Genomic DNA, 19465 nt, shown 5'->3' with positions numbered 1-19465 from the left:
AAAAATATTAATATTTCTTAATAAATAATAAGTGCAATAACTTTTGCAATTTAAAGCAAAGCGTCCAAAATACTTCTACTCTCACTGTCTCTCTCACACTTTTCGCACACTGTTAAAGGTGAGCTGTGAGCATAACCTTGTGATTTCTTAGCATTTATCAATGTATGGTCACCCTGCCTTTAGAACAGCTGTAGGAAACAGCTGCTGGATCTAAGCAGGTTTTAGTTTTTTTTTTTCTTGGCATGTCGCACCTTTGATGGACGGGCGCAGGCAGCTGCTGTCGCTGTGTCTGTCGTTGGAATTAACTAAATCATAATCATCATCTATCAGCCGACAAGTGAGATCATCGCGCAAGCACTGCCCATTGTTGGCCGTGAAATGCAGCCGTTGAAAATGTGAGCGTCGTCTAGAAAGTGTGTGAGCCAACGAATGTACTTAATAGTCTTATAAAGATGCTGCAACTGTTAATACTCAATGTGCTGCTTATGCTGACGCTGCAGCTGTGCCAGAGTCTTGCCCAGACGAACCCGGACGCAACGAAGCATACGCTGACGTTGCCCAATTTGCCGTCCGATCATCTCATACGCTACCTCAACACGTTTCCTAAGCTTAAGCGACAACTGTTGTCTGTTAATGCAACAACCCGAACGGAATCTCGTGCCTGCTGGGGACATGAGCGTAATTGCAGCGCCGAGGCGCGTTTTCAGACGCCCCACTGTCCTGGTGACCACACTGGCTGGGTGCAGAGCAAGGAGGCGCAGGTGCAGACCTTCTACTATCAGGCGGACTTTGGTTTTATACAACAGCAGCTCGCCGAACTGATGCCCCAGTGCTTGCCTAAATATCTGACAGACTCATCGCTAGAATGCACTCGGTATCTACGCTTTTGTCGTGGTCGAAATCTGCTCATCGATCTGCGCGATCTGCCGCAGCGTAAGGAGCGCATTCGCTATCATATGGATGTGCTGAAGCCCGGCCAGATTTTGGGTCATTGTGAGCTGAATCGCACACGTCTCAATAGCGAAATGGAGCACATAGGATCTGCGCTTCAATCGTGGGGACCGGAGCTGCGAAATTTCGATGTGCTGCCGCAGCCGCTGCTGGAGAGTGGCGCCTGTGATCTGGTTTTGAATGTGCCCACATTCATCATGAAAATCGATGCCACGTACAATATGTATCATCATTTTTGTGACTTTTTCAATTTGTATGCCTCGTTGTTTGTGAATCAATCGCATCCGGCTGCGTTTAACACAGATGTGCAGATAATCATATGGGAGACTTATCCATATGATTCACCGTTCCGGGATACCTTTAAGGCTTTTACACAGCGACCCATTTGGACGCTGAGCGATGTGCAGGGCAAGCGTGTATGCTTCCGGAATGTCGTGCTGCCGTTGCTCCCACGCATGATCTTTGGATTGTTTTACAATACGCCCATTGTAAGTGCTTCATGTTAACCATAGTGCCTATTTAAATCTAATCCATAATGTCCATTGCACTTCTAGATTCAGGGCTGCTCCAACAGCGGTTTGTTTCGCGCCTTCTCCGAGTTCATTTTGCATCGCCTGCAGATACCCTTCGAGCCGCCACTGCCAAAGCGTAAGCTGCGTATAACATATTTATCGCGTCGCACAAAGTACAGGCAGGTGCTCAACGAGAACGATCTGCTAGCCCAGTTGGAGGCCAATGAGGAGTACGTTGTGCAGCGTGTCTCATACGAACGGTAATTTTTTAATTAAATATTCCTTAAGCTGTAGTTAACTATAATTTGCCTACATAGTCTCTCCTTTACCGAGCAATTGGCAATCACGCGAAATTCAGATATACTGATTGGCATGCATGGGGCTGGGCTGACGCACCTGCTCTTTCTGCCAAATTGGGCATGCCTGTTTGAGCTGTACAACTGCGAGGATCCCAATTGTTACAAGGATCTGGCACGTCTGCGTGGCGTACATTATGTCACCTGGGAGCAACCTGATCTCGTATATCCCCAAGATGAGGGTCATCATCCGGAGGGTGGCGCGCATGCCAAGTTTACAAACTATCGTTTTGATGTGGATGAATTTGAACATCTAGTTGCTAAGGCGGCTTCAAAAGTGCGCGCCCACAAGGATTTTCCTCAGTCGACAACCACAACTCAGCATGATGAGCTTTAGTATAGTTTAGCGCTTTGTGATTTGTTTAACCAATGCATTTATTTATTTAAACTTGAACTGGTATTATCGATACAATTATACCGACCATCGATAACATGTATTATGACGCGAACTTTCAATGTGGCAACTCAATTGATATATTTAAATGTGATGTGGCAACGCTTGCAAATCAAATGTATCGATACTAGTAAATAATCGAGCAATATTACTATCGATGGGAATGTTCGCTGCACTGTGGCAACTCTTGCAAAAGCATATGTTTTTTATATGTTTGCAGCACAATTGAAAATTTACGTGAATTGCAGTTTGAGCCCAGCTCCTTAACTATGTTTGGTGCAAGTGCTCTAGAATCTGGCTATAATCAAATTTATCACTATGATGCTTACGTTACATCGGATAAATGTTTTCCATCAGCTCCGCTACACATATTTCAAAATTACATGCAGCAAAAAACTTGCAGTTCCCACACGGATGTCGCATCTCTGATAAACAGTCCAGATAAGGATTCCTGGAATTCCCTGCGAGCTGGCCTACATGTAATGACTGCAATATTACCAACATTGATAGGCATCACGTTATCGCAGCAGCTTTGCCAACATTTGCCACTGCGTTCAACGCGACGCTTCCTAATGGAGTTCCTGTTGATTGCCACGCCCACAATATGCAGCAATACAGTGACCAGTGATTATAATAAATATTTTTGTGTGTTAGCTGCCATATTTATTGCCTTTCTGCTTTGGCACTCTGGCATTTGTGGCAGAGCTTCTGCAGCCGCGACTAGTCACTGTTACAAGGTTGGTCAGAGGCCTTCGGCGATTACGCTGGTGCGCACTACGGCGTATGTGTGCACTGGTTGTGCCATTTTGGCAATTGATTTTAAGGCTTTTCCCGTTGATTGGCGGAAAAGTCGTAGATATGGAGCATCATTAATGGATGTGGGCATTGGCATGTTTGTCATGGCGATGGGTGTGGTGTCGCATCGTTCCCGGTATTTCGGTGATCTAAAAAGGCAGTTCAGAGTGGTAGTGCAATTGCTGGCGCTAGGCTTGTTACGCACTGCTATCATCACAATGATAGACTATCATCAGGATGAGCACGAGTATGGCCAGCATTTGAATGCCTTCTTTTGCTTGGGATTCACAAAGCTCCTTGGCAGCCTTGCCAGTCTGCTGGCTCGCTCCGATCAGCAACTACTCCCGCTATCTATGGGTGAGTATGCAGTTTGCCATTGCTTCAGCTTTAGTTAAACCAATTTTCAACAGCTATTTTGGCGCTCCACGAGCTTCTGTTGCAGCTGGGTCTCTCGGACTTTGTCATGTCGGATGCGGATCGCGTTGGCTTTCTACGGGCAAATCGTGAAGGGCTCAGCGCTCTGCCTGGCTGCGTAGCGCTCTATCTGCTTAGCATATGGGGTGGCGAGTGGTATAAGTCCAAGGATAAGCTCAACTATTCTCAGTTCATTGCCAAGCTGCGCAACATGTTGCTCGTGGTCATTACAGCCTGGACACTAGTGTTTGTCAGTGTCTTTCTGTTTGGGATAGCGCGTGTGACCTTTAACGCCGGCTATGTGCTCTGGTCGTTTAGCGTAGGCGCGACAATGCTGATTTTATACTCGTTCCTGTTTGAGTTCTGTCTGATGGTGCCAATGGCGGAGCCGCTTGAAGACAAAGCCGATGCGTCATTAGCAGCTGACCCTAAACTAGCTAAGCCAACACGTTTGCCTGCCTTTGCGGAGACAATTAATATGAACGGATTAACTTATTTTATGCTTTCGAATCTACTCACGGGCCTTGTCAATTTAACGCTGGAGCCATCAAATCGTAGTAGTGCAGAATGTGTTACAATCTTAATGCTCTACATGTTGGCTAGCACCGGTACGGTCTATGTACTATTCCGCAAGGGTATTCGGATTGCCTAGCGGCAGCTGTGATAGTATTTAAAGAATAAATAATTTATGGAAACTGAGATAACTAATGAAAGTAATATTATATTTTTTATAAAAAAATATTTTAATTAATCTTATCCCTTCAACTTGCTTAATTTATTTCGCAATTTTAAAAATTTAGTAGCCATCCGCACCATATAGATGTTAAAAAATAATGATTATAAAAATTATTTTGTATAAGCTACAACACGTTAAAAACGTCTATTGATGTGCACATAGGCATACAGAAATTTCGAATAGCTATGCTTCAACCCATAATATCAAACATTAATATCATCTGTGCCTCCAATCTCTAGTAGGTCGACAGCGATTCGAATGGCGTGACTTGGCCGTTGGGCATGACCAGAAAGAGGATGACTGGTTCTTTGGCACCCGACATTTTACAAGGGGCTCGTTCTACATCCGAGTTCTTGTACACCTCGTAGACGTGGCAGCCATTCTCGGAACGCATCAAGCGTGTCCATAGCCATTTCTGTCCACAATCATGCAGCTTGGTCTTCAGGCGACGATATGCTATGGAGCAGGTCGAGAGCGAGCGCTTCATGCGCTCCGGTATGGTTGGGCCGCCAGCGACCTGACGAGTATCGCTCACCGGATGGGCAAAGTCCACGCGTGGTGTGCGCGGTCGTGGAGAGCTTACGGGCTTGCCTATCGTACACTTGGATCTCTGACTGGACGTCCTTGGTGGAGTGCAGGATACGGTTGGCGATTTACACTTGGTCGTTGACTTGGCACTGGCATATTTACTCAAACTGCTGTTGCTGTTGCACTTAGACACCCCAATGTAGCCGCCTATTCCGCTGCAAACAGAAGAGCCACTGACCTTGGAACACAATGCCGGACAAGCTGTCGCCTCCGCTGTCGGAGCAGGAGCCAAGCTTTGCCCTGCAATATGGAAATGCAATTGATACAGCAAGCAAATTGATGTGTGTCTGTGCTTTCATTACGCATGGCAGCCATATCGAGTTGGTGGAATATTTTGGTTGCGCCTGAGTAGTACAGAATGCGATCCAGCGCCGACATTATGACCTCATCCGGAAATGGGCCCAGTGCATCATTGAGCGGCGAATGGTTTGTCTGCTTGTTAAAGCAGGCGACGACCTTGACGGAGCAGCAGCTCATTAGAAAGAAATAGAGAGAGGAGATTTATACTATTTTCAGCCTATTTCTTAGTTATAAAAGTAATTGAATTTTATTACTTCGAGGTGTACGAAAGAGCTTGTTCCGAAATATATGAATGTCACACTAAATTTAAGGCGCTGGGCTACTCAGCTACACACACACGCACACACGCACACAAATCGGGCAACAATAATGTCCAGTTAAGCGCACCCCGGCTCCCCGCGGGCAGATGTCAAAGGTGCGATATCCGGCTTAGCGCCGGAGCCTTCTGTACAGACTTGAACGCGTAGGCGTCACAAAAGATAAGATTTCTATTAAGGAAATGACAGAAATTGCGCGCATTGTGTGTCCACAGGCAAGGACTCAGCAAAAGGTCCCTTTGGATGTCGGGGGCAAAAGCAGGATATTTAATTTAATGACGCAAACAAAGCTAAAGTCAAGGATAGGCCATGGGGCAAATGCCAAGATGAACGCTGCGGCATGGGTGAATGGGGCGCAAATGACCAGTTCTTCAGGTGAGTGTATTACAGAGTATATTAGCTATATTTTTATTTTGTTTAATAAATTATTGATTAAGTATAATGGAACTTATGAGAATATTAATTCAAAGAACACAATCATATTTAAAAAAGTCAAGGGACTTCCACGAAGTTAAAGTAATTCCATTCAGTGTTATATAGACCTTATACAAAATATTTTATTTAATTTATTTAAGGGTGTAAGAGCATTTGAAATTCACCATGCTCAAGTTTCGTATATTTGATGGATATTTTTTTTGCTACTTGATTGTTCGTCCAATGTAATTACAGCAACAGTTTCCGCTGCTGATGCGCCTTTCGGCCAACCTGATGCGCTTTTAATGCTATATCCTGGCCCAGGACGTCAGCATTTCGTGGCTGAATGTTATCTGATTTGGCCGCACAAATGCAATTTCCTGCAAACGCAACCCTTTCTCTAGCCCTGACAATTTACTCTTATATTGAGTTAATAGTTTTGAAGTCAACGTTAACATATCCATCAAGGGGGCGAGCTTGACACAGTAATTGATGTTGTACGTGGCTGGAACCGCGGCGGGCAGGGGTACTCTGGCACACCTGTTCGCACATATTGGGGGTGGCTTTATCATTGGCTTTGATGACAGATTATTTTCATTAGCAAAGCGACGCCGTTGTCCATTTGGGCAGCACGTGCCGCATAAAAAAATGACAGAAATTTCGAAAAAAAATTATAAAACGTTAATTATTACGTATTTTCATGTTTTGTTAAACATGACAAGGAACACACACTCACACAGAGACGGACATGAACTCCCCAGCTGATTGATGTGGCCAAATAATAATTCCTCCTCTTTTCCAGCTGCCAATTTGCTGAGTTTGTAGTATGCGCTGCAAATCGGATTTCATTCAGATTGCTTTTACAAAAAAAAAGAAGAAAATAAATAGAATCCAAGTGTGTGTGTGTCTGTGTTTATCGTATGCATATGCATAAATAAAGCCCATATGTGTGTGGGTGTGTGTGTGTGTGTGTGTATGAGTGGGTGTATGGGCGTCTCAATCACTGTGAAGAGGCTTAGTGCGCACCCTGGGGAAATCGCTTAAGCCGTTCATAATGAGTATTATGACTGCGCCTGTCTGCCTGGCTGGTTGAACGCGGAGTCTTTGGCAACAAAAATGGCATTGAAATTCGCCAAAAACAACAATCATAACCGGAGGCAGGCATAAAATGGTACAGCATCTGCAAACCAATTCTACTATATACCATTGTCTTCCGTAGCTCTTTATCATTTTTTTTTTTAGAATTATTTTCATAGCGAGCAGGAAAAGTGCATTCAGACAAGGACCTCCGCTAACTAAGAGTATTTTCGGCTAACAATAAACATTTCCAGCCGTCCAAAAATACACCAGATATTTTTAAACTTCTTATAATTTTGTCAAGGAGATAGTAGATGGAGCGAACAACCGTTGCGGGCGGCGTATGTGGATCATTATATTATATAGCTGCCATATTAATAATCTCTCAAAAATTGAGTTATGGTATGAACAACTTATGTTTGCCTATCATCCATACATCCATAACATCCCAACATCGATTATAACATTCAACTTGTGTTTGCGGGGCAACAACAGCTTATATCAATCCGAGCAGAGCTCATGCCACAGTACAAACAAAATGCTTATCGAACGGAATTTTTATCGCAGTTTAAGTGTCATGGCAGCAGGAAGCACCGCAGGATAACAGAATGGAGAAAGAGATAGATATTGATTGAGACAGAGAGAGAGAGAGAGAGAGTGAGAGAGCGAGGGAGAGAGGGCTGGCGATTCTCTGCAATTTGTAGGTACAATACACAACCCATATTTGTCGAATGGTTCTTCAATGCTTTTAGCCAGCAATTGCGCAATTTGTCATGCAATCGATGCGAAGCCAAAAAAGTGTTGAGTGAAAATAAGAAAAGATGGAAACTGTGTGGAAAAGTCAGCCAGACAGAGCCAAGTGCAATGGGCAAGGAACTACATGAAGGAACTGGAGCTGGAGCTGGAGCAGCAGTTGCTATGCGAACGCAACTCAATTGCGTCGCTGTTAAATCGTGTGGAAGCTGATATGATTATGCGTGCCCATGGCTACCAGCCATGGCCAACGGGCCCAGCCGCTGGCCGTGGGGCATGCAACATGCGGCAAGTGCAGCAATTAGTGCCAAAGAGATATTCGTCTGTGCATTCCAGCCCATACTCCGGCTCACTTTAAGGCTACTCATCAACAATCAACAATCGCATTATGTGATTTGAAAAACCTAAGCGCTCTACTTAGTGCCTGGGAAATGGATGCTGGAAAACCTTAAACCAAAGGCACAAACATTAAGAAGATTAATTCGCAAAAGCTGTTGTTGTTATTTTCCCCCCTTTCTCTCTCTCTCACTCTCTGTCTGAAATCTCAGATAACGTTATGCATCATTGTGTCAAGGAATTGACAAATCTTTGCCCAAGCCGCAAAAGAAAAGAAACAGGAAAAAAGGCCCATTCTAACATCGAAGATTGAATATCCTTTTGATCACATGGCATAGAAGTGATTTATACCCTTGTTAAATTCGTTTGTTGCCATATCAGCCAGATAATATACTTGTCCAATTTGCTCCGAAAATCAAGCTCTTTAAAAAAATGTAGTGGTCCCATATTATCATGAGACTGATATGCGGACGGATATATGGCTATCAATTATCTTTAAGAATATATATATTGTTTATTTTGTTGTGCGTTACACATTTCATGACAATATTCGAATGCCCTCTATTAGGGTATACAAAAAAAAAAAAAAAAGGTCACTGAAAAGAAATTGAAACAATTTCGTATGTCTTGAGTTGAAATGCGAAACTGGAGCAGCAAACCCACTTGCCTGGCGCATAGATTCGGCACTCAAAAGCAATCATTAAATCACAAAGTTTGCCTATATGTGTGCTTGTGTGTGTGTGCACCCATTTTACAACAAAACAAATGTAAGACGTTTGATAAACTCCACAAAAAAATAAGTAAGCATTATTGCAATCGGCTGTAATCGACTGCGTTATGCCTGTTCATAGGCCAAGTTTATTAGGAAATATGGAATTTCCGAGTATTTTGGGATCAAAATAGAATAGAGTAGTGCTCGTTCCAATAGCTTTAAAAATGTGGTAAATCTAGATTTTGGCCTTTTGCCCAGCCATTAGAGGACGAAGTTTCATGTCTCAAAAAAAAAAAATGCTGTAGTGTGCACAAAACGAATATACTCTTTTTACATCTTGAAGGAGTATAAAAAGCAAAACAGCTAGAAAAAAAACTGAAATTCGCAATGAAAAGATGTGAGACAGGACATTGCTCTGCTTTGTACACACATACGCGCAAACACACACTCTTCCACAGCTAACCCTCCTGTGGGCCTGCCCCCGCCCGCTGACGCATTTAATAAAGCCCAAATGGAATGACTCGCCTCGTTTTTTATATATTTTTTTCTCCTTTTTGCCACAGCAAAGTCAGCAGCGTAACCGCAACACGTTAACGGTTTCGGTTTCACTCTGTGATTTACAACAACAGACGGAACACCCCAAATGGGGCCGTCTTAGGGGTATTCCGTGTGCGTTCATGTGTGAAAAGTTACTTGGGGAGCAGGCGGCAGGCAGTTCAGGTCCAGGGCATATTCTTGCTGCCGTTGCAATTGCCGGCGCCTTGTTGTATGCAACAGAAAGTTTCTTACGAGTGTAAAACTCCGAATGCGTGATCCGCTGTTAAATTCGAGTCCATATGATATTAAAAGGGATTTGTGATAAGATTCATTTAAATTCTTTCCATAATAAGAGTATTTTTTTTTACAATTGTTTGCTTTATTTCAATTTTATTGTTATTACCTGAAATTAAATTTATATAAATATTTATTGTTAACTTTATTCTAATACAAACACTAACGAGGGAATATAAATCGATCTAGGAGATCGAAGAATTTCGTATTGGACTGCTGGTAATAATATATTGCCGCTTTTCGAACAGTCAACCAAGCTTTTCCAATAAAATCTCATCTTAGTCAAGGGTATTTAGTTTTCGTCGTGTTGTATGAAGCCGTTTTTTTTGTTTCAAATATGATTTTTGATATTTAAATGTGCTTCATGAGTATTTTATCTGTAGCTGCGGAAGTGTTTAGTATTAGAATCAAGCTCGAAATTTATACTCCATCTCAATTCTCATAGCAGGTACTACAGTCAACAACAGTCATCTCTAGACTCATGACTGCACATTTCCATTTCATTAAATTCATTTAGTCAGGAAGCTTACCACGTGCCCGCATTGATAAGAGAGGGGACGTTGTCGCAGCAACGTGACCCCTGCTCAGCCCCGTCCCTGGCATACTTCAAGTGTTATCAGGCGGACAGCATCATGCATATATTAAGAGTAGATTGGCTTGGCATTCATGAACAGCTAATAGAAATGTCTGGCAGTTAATTTAGCGTCATGAAGTCGTGCAATATTGGCAAGAAAGAAAAGGAAGAAATATATATGAAAATTGTTGCTATGGAGCTGAAACTTTCAAGTGGGTGGCAATCGGGGAGGGGTTTTACCGAAAGCCCAGAAAAAAACACGCTTAGTTTGCGTTTTTATTGGGTTTTGCTTTATTTATATTAATTGTAGAAGATGTAGACTCTAGAGCTCGTATAAAACTATAAGTGTCTAAAAATGTTAGTACTAAGGTTGATTCCTTAGCGGAACTTTTCGTAGTTTTTTCATTGGCATTCTTTGGGATGTGATAGTGGAACGTGCCACCTCCTCGAACTTGCCAATGCGTGCCTCCAAATCTTTAACGATAATCCTACATTTGTTGACTTTCTCCCGTTTGATTTCGACTGCTTCCACGGTCTCGTCATAATCGTGCAACAGCGCTGGCTTATAGAGCAGGCCGCATTTCACATGCAGCTCCCTCATCTGGGCCGTTAGGCGGGTATGCCGCAGCTTCGCCTCGAGCAGCTGGTCACGCAATTCGTTTTGTCTCCTGAGCTTACGGCGCAAAATCTGTTTGTGATTGATCAACGTAACCGATATCATGCTTGTCTTTTCCCTTATAAAGGCCAACTGATGCACGTGCTTGGTAGAACGATCACGCATTCGGTTCAACTCCCGATTGCGTTCTGTATTAACGATTTTGGGTTAGTGAAGAGTATGCTTAATAGCTTTGATAACTGCCTTTAATTACCTTCGACCTTTGTGCCCAGGGCTGTTACATCGCGTTGTGCATTCAAAAATTCATCCATGGTCAAGTCTGGTGTGATTTGATCAAAGTTGCGTTTGCGCTAAGAAGGAAACCAAATGTATCAAAAGAATTCGATTATTTTGGAATGGTTCAGGAATGGATGACTATTAAAAATGTACACTCATTGTAGGAACAAAACGAAGGCCTAAATTTTGCAGTATATATGTATATGTTGTATATTCTAGATATTCTGAGATATGCTCATCAAATCGGACTTCAAGATCGATTCAAAAAACGAGGCATCGATGGACATTAGGCATTTGATAAGATGGTATGGACGAAAGGACGGACAGACAGGAAGACATGGCTATATTGTTTAATTATACCCTACATTTATCGGCAATTTGTGTGAGTTGACCCACCTCGATCACTCTGCCCAAAGTATGTTGCCTGGTTATGAGCCAGAGGCGATTATCGCTAATCTCATTGCGCACGTTTTGCATTTGTCGCAGCTCCTGTTCGATAATGCGAGGCAAAAACTGTAGATCCTTGCGCGACAGGGTATTACGAATGCATTTTTCCAGTGATTCGACTGTTGACAACGCTATGTTGCGCACATAATTCAGATCCATTGTCACGCTGGCCAATAGCAATTGATTAAGTTTCTTGGTTTCATTAGCCTTGTGCCTGAAATGATCTAGCATATACAATGCGTTCCTCAGTCGCCTAAATTCCTCCTCTTCCACATGGCGTGGCAGGGTATCAAATACACGAAATTGACCAACGCGGCGATAATATTCGTACATTTTGCTGGATAGAGCATGATTAAAATGCTTGGCGGCCAGGCAATCCGCAATGATTCGATGCAGATCTGTGATCACTTTATGTTTATCCAGCTTGCTTGCGAGGAGTACATCGGGATCAACATACTCGGCAGCATCGACAGCATCGTCGATAGCTTTGTAGAGAAAATCTATACAAATTTGTCGATTCTCGCGTTCCAGGCGCTGTGCCTCTTGTGCTGTTGTCGACTCGGCACTTGTGGGCCGAATTCCCGAATGTATCTCCAATAGCATTTCCATAGCATATTCGGCAACATCTGTTTTAACCGGAGCAGCTACTTCGTCTTCTAAGGGGAAGGGCCAATCAAAGGAGCTGCTTGACGAAGATGTTTCTTCTTCCACTTCTGCTGATACTTCAGCTACTTGTTCAGCTTCTGCTTCAATGGGCTCCTTTATCGGTTCGCCAGTCAGTGGATCAACAAATTGGCCTTCATCGACAAGGGACATATCGTCTTTTTCCGTAAGTGTACGGCGCAACGACAATAATTGCTCGCTTGATTCGGTCGAAATATCCGATAGGCTTGGAAAAAAGAAATTTTGCAAGAATTCACCTTTAAATGACACCGAAACCGCACGTCGCCTATATTCTTCTTCGTCCGAGGATGATGGTTCATCCGAATTGAGTTCATCCATAGCCTGTTTGTCCTTATCCTCAGATAGTAATGCGGTTTTTAGAATTTCGGTATCTTCCTCTATTTCGGCAGATGTTCGTTCTGTAATGTATATTCTACTCGTGGATCTGTGAACTCGGCTAGTCTCTTTAGGCTCTTCAGACTCATATTCTGCAAGCTTCGCAGGTTTTTCAGCTTCGTCAGGTTCTTTGTAATGCCTTCTCAATCGTTCGTTCGCTAGGCGCCTCTCCTCGCGTTTCCTCTTTTTCTCTTGCTCCAATTTGGTAAGAGGTTCCACACTGAGTTCCGTGTCACCTTCGGCACCGGCCTCCATGGTCTGCTCATCGAGTGATTTCGGGGCTTCATCATCTGTAGGCGGTGCTTCAGATTGGAGATCTTCTATTTCAATAATAGGAGTATCGATTAAATCTATTTTAATATTCTCAGCCGGATCGACAACCCCCTCTGTAGAAAGTACTTCAGCTGCGGTTTCTGCGGCTTCTTCCATTTCTGTTCAAAGCTCTGAATTTGATTTATTAAAATAATCTTCGTGTTATGAAAAGTTTTGTAGTTTTGTATTTGCTGTATAGATGTGTGTTGTTTTTTTAGAGTATTGCCTTGACAACTATAGCAAACTCAAGTGTATAGTAGGAATATAAGTGTACTACTAGCGGGAAAAACCCGGCCTTGCCCCAGGTAGGAATATTAAATAAGCTCTTGCAAAGGACTTTGAAAATAAGTTTGAAACCGATCGAAAAAATAACATTAGTTTAAAAAAAATTAGACAAAACCTAAAAACAAGAATAATGTTTAGATGCCAAATCGATCTGGAGGCCAAGCCACGGAAAAGGGATCCGAACCTCTTGGGAATCGGATAATCAATCCGGAAATTTTGACACTATTATATATAAAGATATGTGTTGAACAAAAAAACCAAATTTAAAAGATTCTTCAAATCAATTCATATATCTTATGAGCTTCTGACCTTAGCTGCCTCGTAAATATTTGACATGACGGTGATAGTTGTCATCTTGTAATACTCTTGCATATCTGGCAATACGGAATCATTGCGCGCTTTAACTTTAGCATTTTAATAAAAATATTTTGTTCAACTCACATGAACTTTGACTTGAACATGTAGGAACTCACACTCAGTAACATATATTCGCTGATAAATTATTTTCTTCACTTAACATCATTTGCTGTTGGCATTTTTCCAAATTTTCACAGCCTTTGACCTTTTTTGTGTGGGCAGCTCACTAAATTGAAATTCTCTCATTTCTCACAATAAATGTTGACAGCCCAGCTAAGGAACTGGGCATACATTGTATCATGCCCAGTTTTAGTTGTTAAACGTGCCGCGTGCCACAAAGTATGCAATACAAATATTTCGGAACTGACGTCAAGTTTTTTGGTAAAAACTACACTGGAAAAAAGCCAACTACTCATAAACTCGATAAACCCCTTAGAGGAAAGACGTTGCCAATTCTCCCAAGATGACGCAACGACGAGCCTAATGCATTTCATTGTCTTATCAACTATACGGTTTTTTAGCACGGACTTTGAAACAGGGGTGGGGTGTTTGGAAAGGGGTTACGGAAACGGGAACGGGCTTCAGTGTTTCATTGTGCGCAGCCACGTCGCGCGCCCTTTGTGGTAAGCAGGCAGGCAGACAGGCAGCAACCCCTTTCGGGTGCGACGACGTCGACACTCCATTAATTGAAGCCCCTGGATTACGGTAAATTGCATTGTCTCTGCTGCCGGCTCGTCGAATGGTGGGGGGGCTTGTAGGGCGCCCTGACGTGGCAGCGCATCAAATTGTGTACAAATCTTTATAATCCCTGATAATTTCGTTAATGGCTTTAATCACTTGCGCACAGGCAGGCCAAAGGATTATATAGTGAAGATATTTCAGAAAATTATTTCAGTTTGGTATTTAAAATTAATTTTCGTATTTAAGGCTGAGCACAGCGAAATTTTTGGGCAGCCATTGCTAAATTAAATTGTAGCTCCTCCTATTGCGTATCCACATACACACATACACATACCCGCTGATGGGCTGCGGGCCTTATATAGGCAAACTGTTTACCTAACCTCACATATCTATATACTCGTACACCCAATTAGGCAGCTACAATTGTTGCCTTTTGTGCGCCCCCTCAAAAACTCAACACTGAGAAACTCAACACGAAAGTTCTCTGTGTGTGTGTGTGGGGGGGGTAGAGAGAAAGCTCGAACGCGTTGACGGCAGCTATAAAAGCACAGGCTGTGTGACTGGCGCCACACACAAACCACAGCCACCACGGTGGGAGGTAGACAGACCAGAGACTATGGCTTGGAACGGGCGCGCGTTCTGGCAACAGCTTTGCCGACGGAGCTCCAGTACGGGCCGTGGCTGGAGAAGATGCCAATCCAAGAAGTCCAGCGGGCAGCTGCAGCTGCCAGATGCTTGGAGTGTTGACCTCGCTTCGTATCGCCGATATCAAAGGATGCCGTAAGGATCCCAAGGTCTGCCGCTTGTCTAGCCATTTGGCACATTCGAGAACTGTGTGCTGCTAGTTCTTCGTTACATATTTGAACCTAAAGAATATCATAGCAACATCATATCAATTCATATCGATCTAATAACTATGAAAAGCTGACTATATCATATTAAACAAGAAACGTGATTTTAATACAATAAATATTAAATTAATGAATGTATGCATATATGAAATAAATGTACTTAACTAACTAACTATTAAAATGTTTTCGAAATTAAGTTTTTATTGAAAAAGTGATTTACTTAAGGTTATTTAAAATTAGTTCATGAGCCTAAAAAAACTGTTCTTTAAAATGCGTTTTAAAGACACACAAATTTGAAACTTCATTAAATTTAGTTAATCTATTTAAGATGGTAATATTCGAGTTGTGTTCATTAAAATCTTTGGTTATCAATATTTCATTATGAGTCTAGTGCTCCATTCAAGATGAAAAAAATTGGTACTACTTTTTCTTGAGACGTAATTCTCAAAAGGTTCAAGCCGTTTGCTTAACTATATAAGGAATACAAGGAATATAATGAAATGGAATAAGGCATACCAGATCGTAGATGGAGCTTGATGAGAGGGTTTCTTTGGCAATTATTCAGAAAATCGTCGTATGATATATAAGCTCCTAAATATTTAATGTAAATGTCGAAAATATAGAAGGAAAAAACAAGAGTATGCACTCCTTGGCATTCCTATAGAAATATATTTGCATAAATGCGATCCATCTGCATTTAGTTTATACTCAGGCTGGCAAACAAGTAATAAAACCAGCAAAGAGTAAACAATCACAGCTTATTGAACTACCTACAAGCTGGCAAATAGCCTGGCCTGTACCTCCTGGTACTACCCCAAATAGCGAGTGTAGCGCTTAAAAGCAATCAAAAAACTTTGTCGAACGCGTGCAGGCAACAAAAATTTGCATATGTCAACAAAAAAAAAACACAAAACTCAAAAACGGGAGCAGGAATCGCCCTGAAAAACAATTTATTTATTGCCGAAGCAATTTCTAAGCAGGAGAGGGTCCAGAGCATAGCTGAAGCAGAAGAGATACATTTGCCTGATGATGTTGGATGCTTGACGGGGGCGTGTACAATACGTAAATACGAGCACAAAATTGAAATGTTAATTACAAGACTGAGCCACATGATAGCAGGGATAGAGGTCCTTCAGATACATATCGCAAACAGTTTAAAATACAGTCGAGAGAGCTGTTTAGACACTGGCTAAGTAAACAAGACGTCAGCAGGAACTGATTTGTTTGCTCAGCTCTTAATCAGACCAAGTTCGGAGCACTTTTTATTGACAACCGCAGGCCAAGTTTAATATGAGGCTGCCAACCTGAGGCTAACTCAGGGGCGGCGCGAGGGGTTAAACTGTACGGCGTTAAGGCAAACAAACGTGGGCTTTATTAACAATTGGGCAGAGGGAACAGAAGCTGAGCTGTGTGGGTGAATGGGTGTGGCTATAAGTCATACCATATCTCATCCCCTCTCTACCATCATGATGTTGTGCTCTTGCTGTTGATGTTGATGAGGTGTGAATGCGAATGCCTCCACGTAGCCAAAGCCAAAGCATTTTGTTTTATACCACACAATGCTGCAGCCACCACTCGAGGTTAATTGAATTTCTCGGGCGTCCTTGCCAGCCGCTTGATGTCCCTTCAGTTGTTCTGGTTGTTCTAGTTATTGTTGTTGCGTCACTAAATTGAAAACGTTTTTTTCCGTCTCTGTTCGCTTTTAAGCTGGTTAAACAAACTCATAATAGACACAAAATGCAGTCATCATTTACCTCGTAATTAATTGAATCTGACTCTAATTGAAATGTTTTCAGCATACTTAATTTAATTTTGGAGCACTGGGAACCGTGCTGAAAATATTGCAAGAATTCAAAAAGTCTTTATAGATTTATATTTTACTAGCTGCAGTACTGATACGAAGTAAGTAAGCTGGTATACGGCTAGAGATTGTAAGATAAACAGGGAGCCAGAAATTAGATTAATATTATGAACCACTAATAAAAAAAACATATAAATAACAAATAACAGATATTATTCGAAGTACTCGGTCTTCGAAGTAAACCGTACTCGGATTACTCACTACTCGATGTACTAGTTCTCGAAGTACTCAGAGCTCGTAGTCCTCGGAACTTTAAGCACTCGGTACTCAGTATTCAATAATGAGAGGGAATAAAGTAAGGGGCAGAACGTTCAAGAGAGATACCTAGATTTGACATGAGTAATTAATAAAGTAAGGAAGTAAACGAAATTTCGTTAAGAGTAAGATAAAAATAAAGTAAAAAAACTTGTGTTTGCAAAAGGGAGCGAAAGAGAATGTAAAGAGAGTGACAAAGAAAGTGAGCGTCAGAAAGGTAAAACGAGAAGGGCACTAAGTAGAGAGCATAAAAAACTAATATAGCTTGGAAAAGTAAAAATCGGGAAAGAGAGTGGAAAAGTAGAAGAGAAGAGCGGGATCGAGAGCGGGAGGATAGAATTCGAGAAAGATGGAGACAGTCAGTAAATATATAATATTTAAGAGATGGTTACAAAAGTTAAAAAACCCAACGGACATTAACTCACTTTAAAATGTAGAAGTGATAGTTACAACCTTTCTCCTCGATTCTCAAAAATTCAAGTAGGGCCAGCCAATTTTTATGTAAATTCAATGATAATTTTGTGTGATCAACAGTGGCTTCAAACTAAAAACGTAATGGGAACAAAAATGTTGTCATAATAGTTCAAGCTAAGCGGCTGCCCTCCTCCTCGATTCTCAAAAATTCAAGTAGGGCCAGCCAATTTTGATGTAAATTCATTGATTATTTTGTGTGATTAACAGTGTCTTCAAACTAAAAGTGTAATGTGAAAAAAAATGTTGTCATAATCATTCTAGCTAAGCGGCTGCCCTCCTCCTCGATTCTCAAAAATTCATGTAGAGCCAGCCAATTTTTATGTAAATTCAATGATAATTTTGTGTGATCAACAGTGTCTTCAAACTAAAAACGTAATGTGAACAAAAATGTTGTCATAATCGTTCAAGCTAAGCGGCTGCCCTCCTCCTCGATTCTCAAAAATTCTAGTAGGACCAGCCAATTTTGATGTAAATTCAATGATAATTTTGTGTGATCAACAGTGGCTTCTAACTAAAAGTGTAATGTGAACTTTTTGTTGTCATAATTATTTAAGCTCAGCTAAAGTCTTCAAACTAAAAGTGTAATGTGAAAAAAAATGTTGTCATAATCATTCTAGCTAAGCGGCTGCCCTCCTCCTCGATTCTCAAAAATTCAAGTAGGGCCAGCCAATTTTTATGTAAATTCAATGATAATTTTGTGTGATCAACAGTGGCTTCTAACTAAAAGTGCAATGTGAACAAAAATGTTGTCATAATTATTTAAGCTCAGCGGCTGCCCTCCTCCTCGATTCTCGAAAATTCAAGTAGGGCCAGCCAATTTTTATGTAAATTCAATGATAATTTTGTGTGATCAACAGTGGCTTCAAACTAAAAACGTAATGTGAACAAAAATGTTGTCATAATCGTTCAAGCTAAGCGGCTGCCCTCCTCCTCGATTCTCAAAAATTCAAGTAGGGCCAGCCAATTTTGATGTAAATTCATTGATTATTTTGTGTGATTAACAGTGTCTTCAAACTAAAAGTGTAATGTGAAAAAAATGTTGTCATAATCATTCTAGCTAAGCGGCTGCCCTCCTCCTCGATTCTCAAAAATTCAAGTAGGGCCAGCCAATTTTGATGTAAATTCATTGATTATTTTGTGTGATTAACAGTGTCTTCAAACTAAAAGTGTAATGTGAATAAAAATGTTGTCATAATCATTCTAGCTAAGCGGCTGCCCTCCTCCTCGATTCTCAAAAATTCAAGTAGGGCCAGCCAATTTTTATGTAAATTCAATGATAATTTTGTGTGATCAACAGTGGCTTCTAACTAAAAGTGTAATGTGAACTTTTTGTTGTCATAATTATTTAAGCTCAGCGGCTGCCCTCCTCCTCGATTCTCAAAAATGCAAGTAGGGCCAGCCAATTTTGATGTAAATTCATTGATTATTTTGTGTGATTAAAAGTGTCTTCAAACTAAAAACGTAATGTGAACAAAAATGTTGTCATAATCGTTCAAGCTAAGCGGCTGCCCTCCTCCTCGATTCTCAAAAATTCAAGTAGGACCAGCCAATTTTGATGTAAATTCAATGATAATTTTGTGTGATCAACAGTGGCTTCTAACTAAAAGTGTAATGTGAACTTTTTGTTGTCATAATTATTTAAGCTCAGCGGCTGCCCTCCTCCTCGATTCTCAAAAATGCAAGTAGGGCCAGCCAATTTTGATGTAAATTCATTGATTATTTTGTGTGATTAACAGTGTCTTCAAACTAAAAACGTAATGTGAACAAAAATGTTGTCATAATCGTTCAAGCTAAGCGGCTGCCCTCCTCCTCGATTCTCAAAAATTCAAGTAGGGCCAGCCAATTTTGATGTAAATTCAATGATAATTTTGTGTGATCAACAGTGGCTTCTAACTAAAAGTGCAATGTGAACTTTTTGTTGTCATAATTAT

The 19465-nt window shown here is 41.4% G+C and overlaps 4 protein-coding genes across 4 annotated transcripts; 2 read left to right on the top strand and 2 right to left on the bottom strand.

Moving 5' to 3' along the window:
• The first annotated feature begins 222 nt into the window (after nucleotides 1-222).
• Nucleotides 223-2256, top strand: Eogt (EGF-domain O-GlcNAc transferase). The gene is made up of 3 exons (XM_002051926.4): nucleotides 223-1439; nucleotides 1506-1723; nucleotides 1781-2256. Exons 1-3 carry the CDS (start codon nucleotides 453-455, stop codon nucleotides 2154-2156), a joined length of 1581 nt encoding a protein of 526 aa, XP_002051962.1. The 5' UTR covers nucleotides 223-452; the 3' UTR covers nucleotides 2157-2256.
• A 143-nt stretch (nucleotides 2257-2399) lies between these two features.
• Nucleotides 2400-4163, top strand: PIG-Wa (Phosphatidylinositol glycan anchor biosynthesis class W a). Its single transcript, XM_002051927.4, has 2 exons — nucleotides 2400-3365; nucleotides 3419-4163. The coding sequence occupies exons 1-2, from the start codon at nucleotides 2483-2485 to the stop codon at nucleotides 4072-4074; spliced, it is 1539 nt and encodes a 512-aa protein (XP_002051963.2). The 5' UTR covers nucleotides 2400-2482; the 3' UTR covers nucleotides 4075-4163.
• A 27-nt stretch (nucleotides 4164-4190) lies between these two features.
• Nucleotides 4191-5342, bottom strand: LOC6627353 (uncharacterized). The gene is made up of 2 exons (XM_002051928.4): nucleotides 5049-5342; nucleotides 4191-4986 (listed from the first exon to the last, which is right to left on the bottom strand). Exons 1-2 carry the CDS (start codon nucleotides 5221-5223, stop codon nucleotides 4394-4396), a joined length of 768 nt encoding a protein of 255 aa, XP_002051964.1. The 5' UTR covers nucleotides 5224-5342; the 3' UTR covers nucleotides 4191-4393.
• A 4991-nt stretch (nucleotides 5343-10333) lies between these two features.
• On the bottom strand, nucleotides 10334-13005 carry LOC6627354 (cilia- and flagella-associated protein 184). The gene is made up of 3 exons (XM_002051929.4): nucleotides 11349-13005; nucleotides 10930-11026; nucleotides 10334-10864 (listed from the first exon to the last, which is right to left on the bottom strand). The coding sequence occupies exons 1-3, from the start codon at nucleotides 12885-12887 to the stop codon at nucleotides 10425-10427; spliced, it is 2076 nt and encodes a 691-aa protein (XP_002051965.1). The 5' UTR covers nucleotides 12888-13005; the 3' UTR covers nucleotides 10334-10424.
• Between the last annotated feature and the right edge of the window lie 6460 nt (nucleotides 13006-19465).

The sequence above is a fragment of the Drosophila virilis genome, chromosome 4, assembly GCF_030788295.1.
Source record: "Drosophila virilis strain 15010-1051.87 chromosome 4, Dvir_AGI_RSII-ME, whole genome shotgun sequence".
Lineage (NCBI taxonomy): Eukaryota > Metazoa > Arthropoda > Insecta > Diptera > Drosophilidae > Drosophila > Drosophila virilis.
The sequence above is the reverse complement of the archived record's forward strand: the minus strand, read 5'-3'. Positions and strand labels throughout refer to the sequence as shown.